The sequence below is a fragment of the Austrofundulus limnaeus genome, unplaced genomic scaffold, assembly GCF_001266775.1.
Source record: "Austrofundulus limnaeus strain Quisiro unplaced genomic scaffold, Austrofundulus_limnaeus-1.0 Scaffold59, whole genome shotgun sequence".
NCBI lineage: Eukaryota > Metazoa > Chordata > Actinopteri > Cyprinodontiformes > Rivulidae > Austrofundulus > Austrofundulus limnaeus.
In genome coordinates this window covers 695224-697253 of record NW_013952461.1, presented here as the reverse complement: position 1 = coordinate 697253, position 2030 = coordinate 695224, and the positions used below count along the sequence as shown (strand labels likewise).

The 2030-nt window shown below is 37.7% G+C and overlaps 1 protein-coding gene across 1 annotated transcript in view; it reads right to left on the bottom strand.

The window, feature by feature from the left end:
* Positions 1-1071, bottom strand: part of slc2a1b (solute carrier family 2 member 1b) — a gene marked incomplete in the record, with an annotated part of 18500 nt that extends 17429 nt beyond the window's left edge. The window contains 1 exon segment of the mRNA XM_014009543.1: positions 656-1071. Within this exon segment, the coding sequence (XP_013864997.1) occupies positions 656-670 (15 nt within the window).
* Between the last annotated feature and the right edge of the window lie 959 nt (positions 1072-2030).

The window sequence follows — 2030 nt, the reverse complement described above, 5'->3', positions numbered from 1 at the left end:
AACAATAGCATTGGTTACTGATTATCTGGCCATGGGGGTGGTCAGGAAATTAATAGGGGTGACCTTTGACACCCCCCCACCCCCCTTTTTTGTGTCACCCCTGCTTTTAATGAAAATAAAAAAAAAACATTAAAGTATTTTTTTCCTGTGAGTTGATTTCATTGCTTCCTACTTAAATTTTTGAATACTTTATCTTTACTTATCCAGTCATGAATACATCTGTCTACTTTTAGCGTTCATCCTTAACTCACATAAAACCACAGAAGTGTGAAAAGCTGGTGACAAACTTTCGGTCACGTAGCCTCTTTCACGATTATTCACCATCCGCCAAACGAACAACCGCAAACCATCCCAGGATGTCGTAAAACGTGAAATAACGTTAAATAACTCTTATTTCAACCTTTACTCACTTGAATGCTATAAAAAAATCGAAATAAATTGCTCATTTTAGTTGTTTTTTTTTTCTCTCCGGGTTTAGCCTTTTCCGTGAATGTAAGAAACCACAAATACCTAGAACTATAAAGGCGACTCATCCATCCTACGACTGTAATGACGTCATTAAAATGGTTTATAACAGAGTGAATTAAATGAACCTAAAGTCAACAACTTCAAAACCTTTTGAGACAAGTGGTCGAACTGGACTAAATTTATTTACCTTTCCCGAGTCCATGGYGGCTTGGAGTCTTCTTCTTCTTTTTCTTCTTTGCGACTTTTTCTGACAGTTTTCGACGATGTTAGAAGTTTCCTCTCGATGCTCTCTTCTGGTGTCAGAGATTGTTCATATATKAAAAAGCTCCTGTGAGAAGTTTTGAAGCTTATTGAGTTTCCTGTCCTTCTTTAAAGCCGGTGTGGCTCAGCTTACTCTCTTCTCCCTTCTTTTGTCGTCGATAGACAGAAAGCGGAGCTCTGGAGGTTTCTTCGGGGAGTTTTGAGTAGAAAATCTTCCTGGAAGAAGGAGCCCGGCTTCCGTAGAAATTATTACCGGTTCAGCTTGAGGTGGTCAGATCTTGAGAGGCGTGAGCCGAATGAGTTATATAGGAAACTGATGTGGGGTGGAGCATGTGTGTGTGTTTAACAAGTAATCAGAAATGACGAAACATCCTCTGAGTCCAACCATCCCCTTGTTTACGTCACGACAGTGGGCGTGGCTCCTTTGTCTGACGCAATGTTAATGGGGCGCGTGGTGTTGGAGGCACTCCGCTTCCGCAGCCAAAGGCTTCTGTGTTTGATATAAATGTGATCAAATTTATGTGAGGAAGGGTTTAAGTGCTCAGTATATTATCAAATATTACTTTTTAGTCTTTACTGAACATTTGAAGTAATTAGAGAAGGCTCTGACATATTTAAATAAATAAATAAAAATTAAATAGAGTCATATTTGCTGTCAGTGTTTTATTAGAACTTTTTCATATGTATTTAACCAGGCAAATCCCCACTGAGATCTCTTTTTCTGGGCCTGAAGGTAGCATATCATGCATGGTTTTGAACTAACAAACAAATACAAGTAGAACTAGAATCTGCAAAACCAAAAAACCTGAAAATAAAAAATGGAAAACAACATTACCATTTGTCTGAGTGAGTCGTTTTGCAGAATAACAAGAACTATGGGGCGATAATATAAAAAAAATAGAAGAAAATTTAACACAAGGTTTGGAAAACGACATTTTGCGAACTATCGTAAATCAGTGCCCTGAGATTCTACAGTATGTACCAGACAATTGCATGTTTTAAAGTAAATATTTCCATGATGCAGATGGCTACATCTGCAGATATCCAGCTAAAAACACATTAGAATAAATAATAAATAAACAGAAAAGGAAGAATGGTTGAATTCATACGGCAGCAGAGAAGGGAAAATTGAGATAACAACGACACACTCTGGAACTGTTTATTGTTTTGTTTTAACCTGCCAATCCTTTGAAACGCCAACAAAAACAATAACAGACATTTTTCAGGAACAAAGAGCGAATGTTCTGAACGATGGTATTGTATCATAAATCAAACAGGCAGGATAGCAGTCACACAAGAAG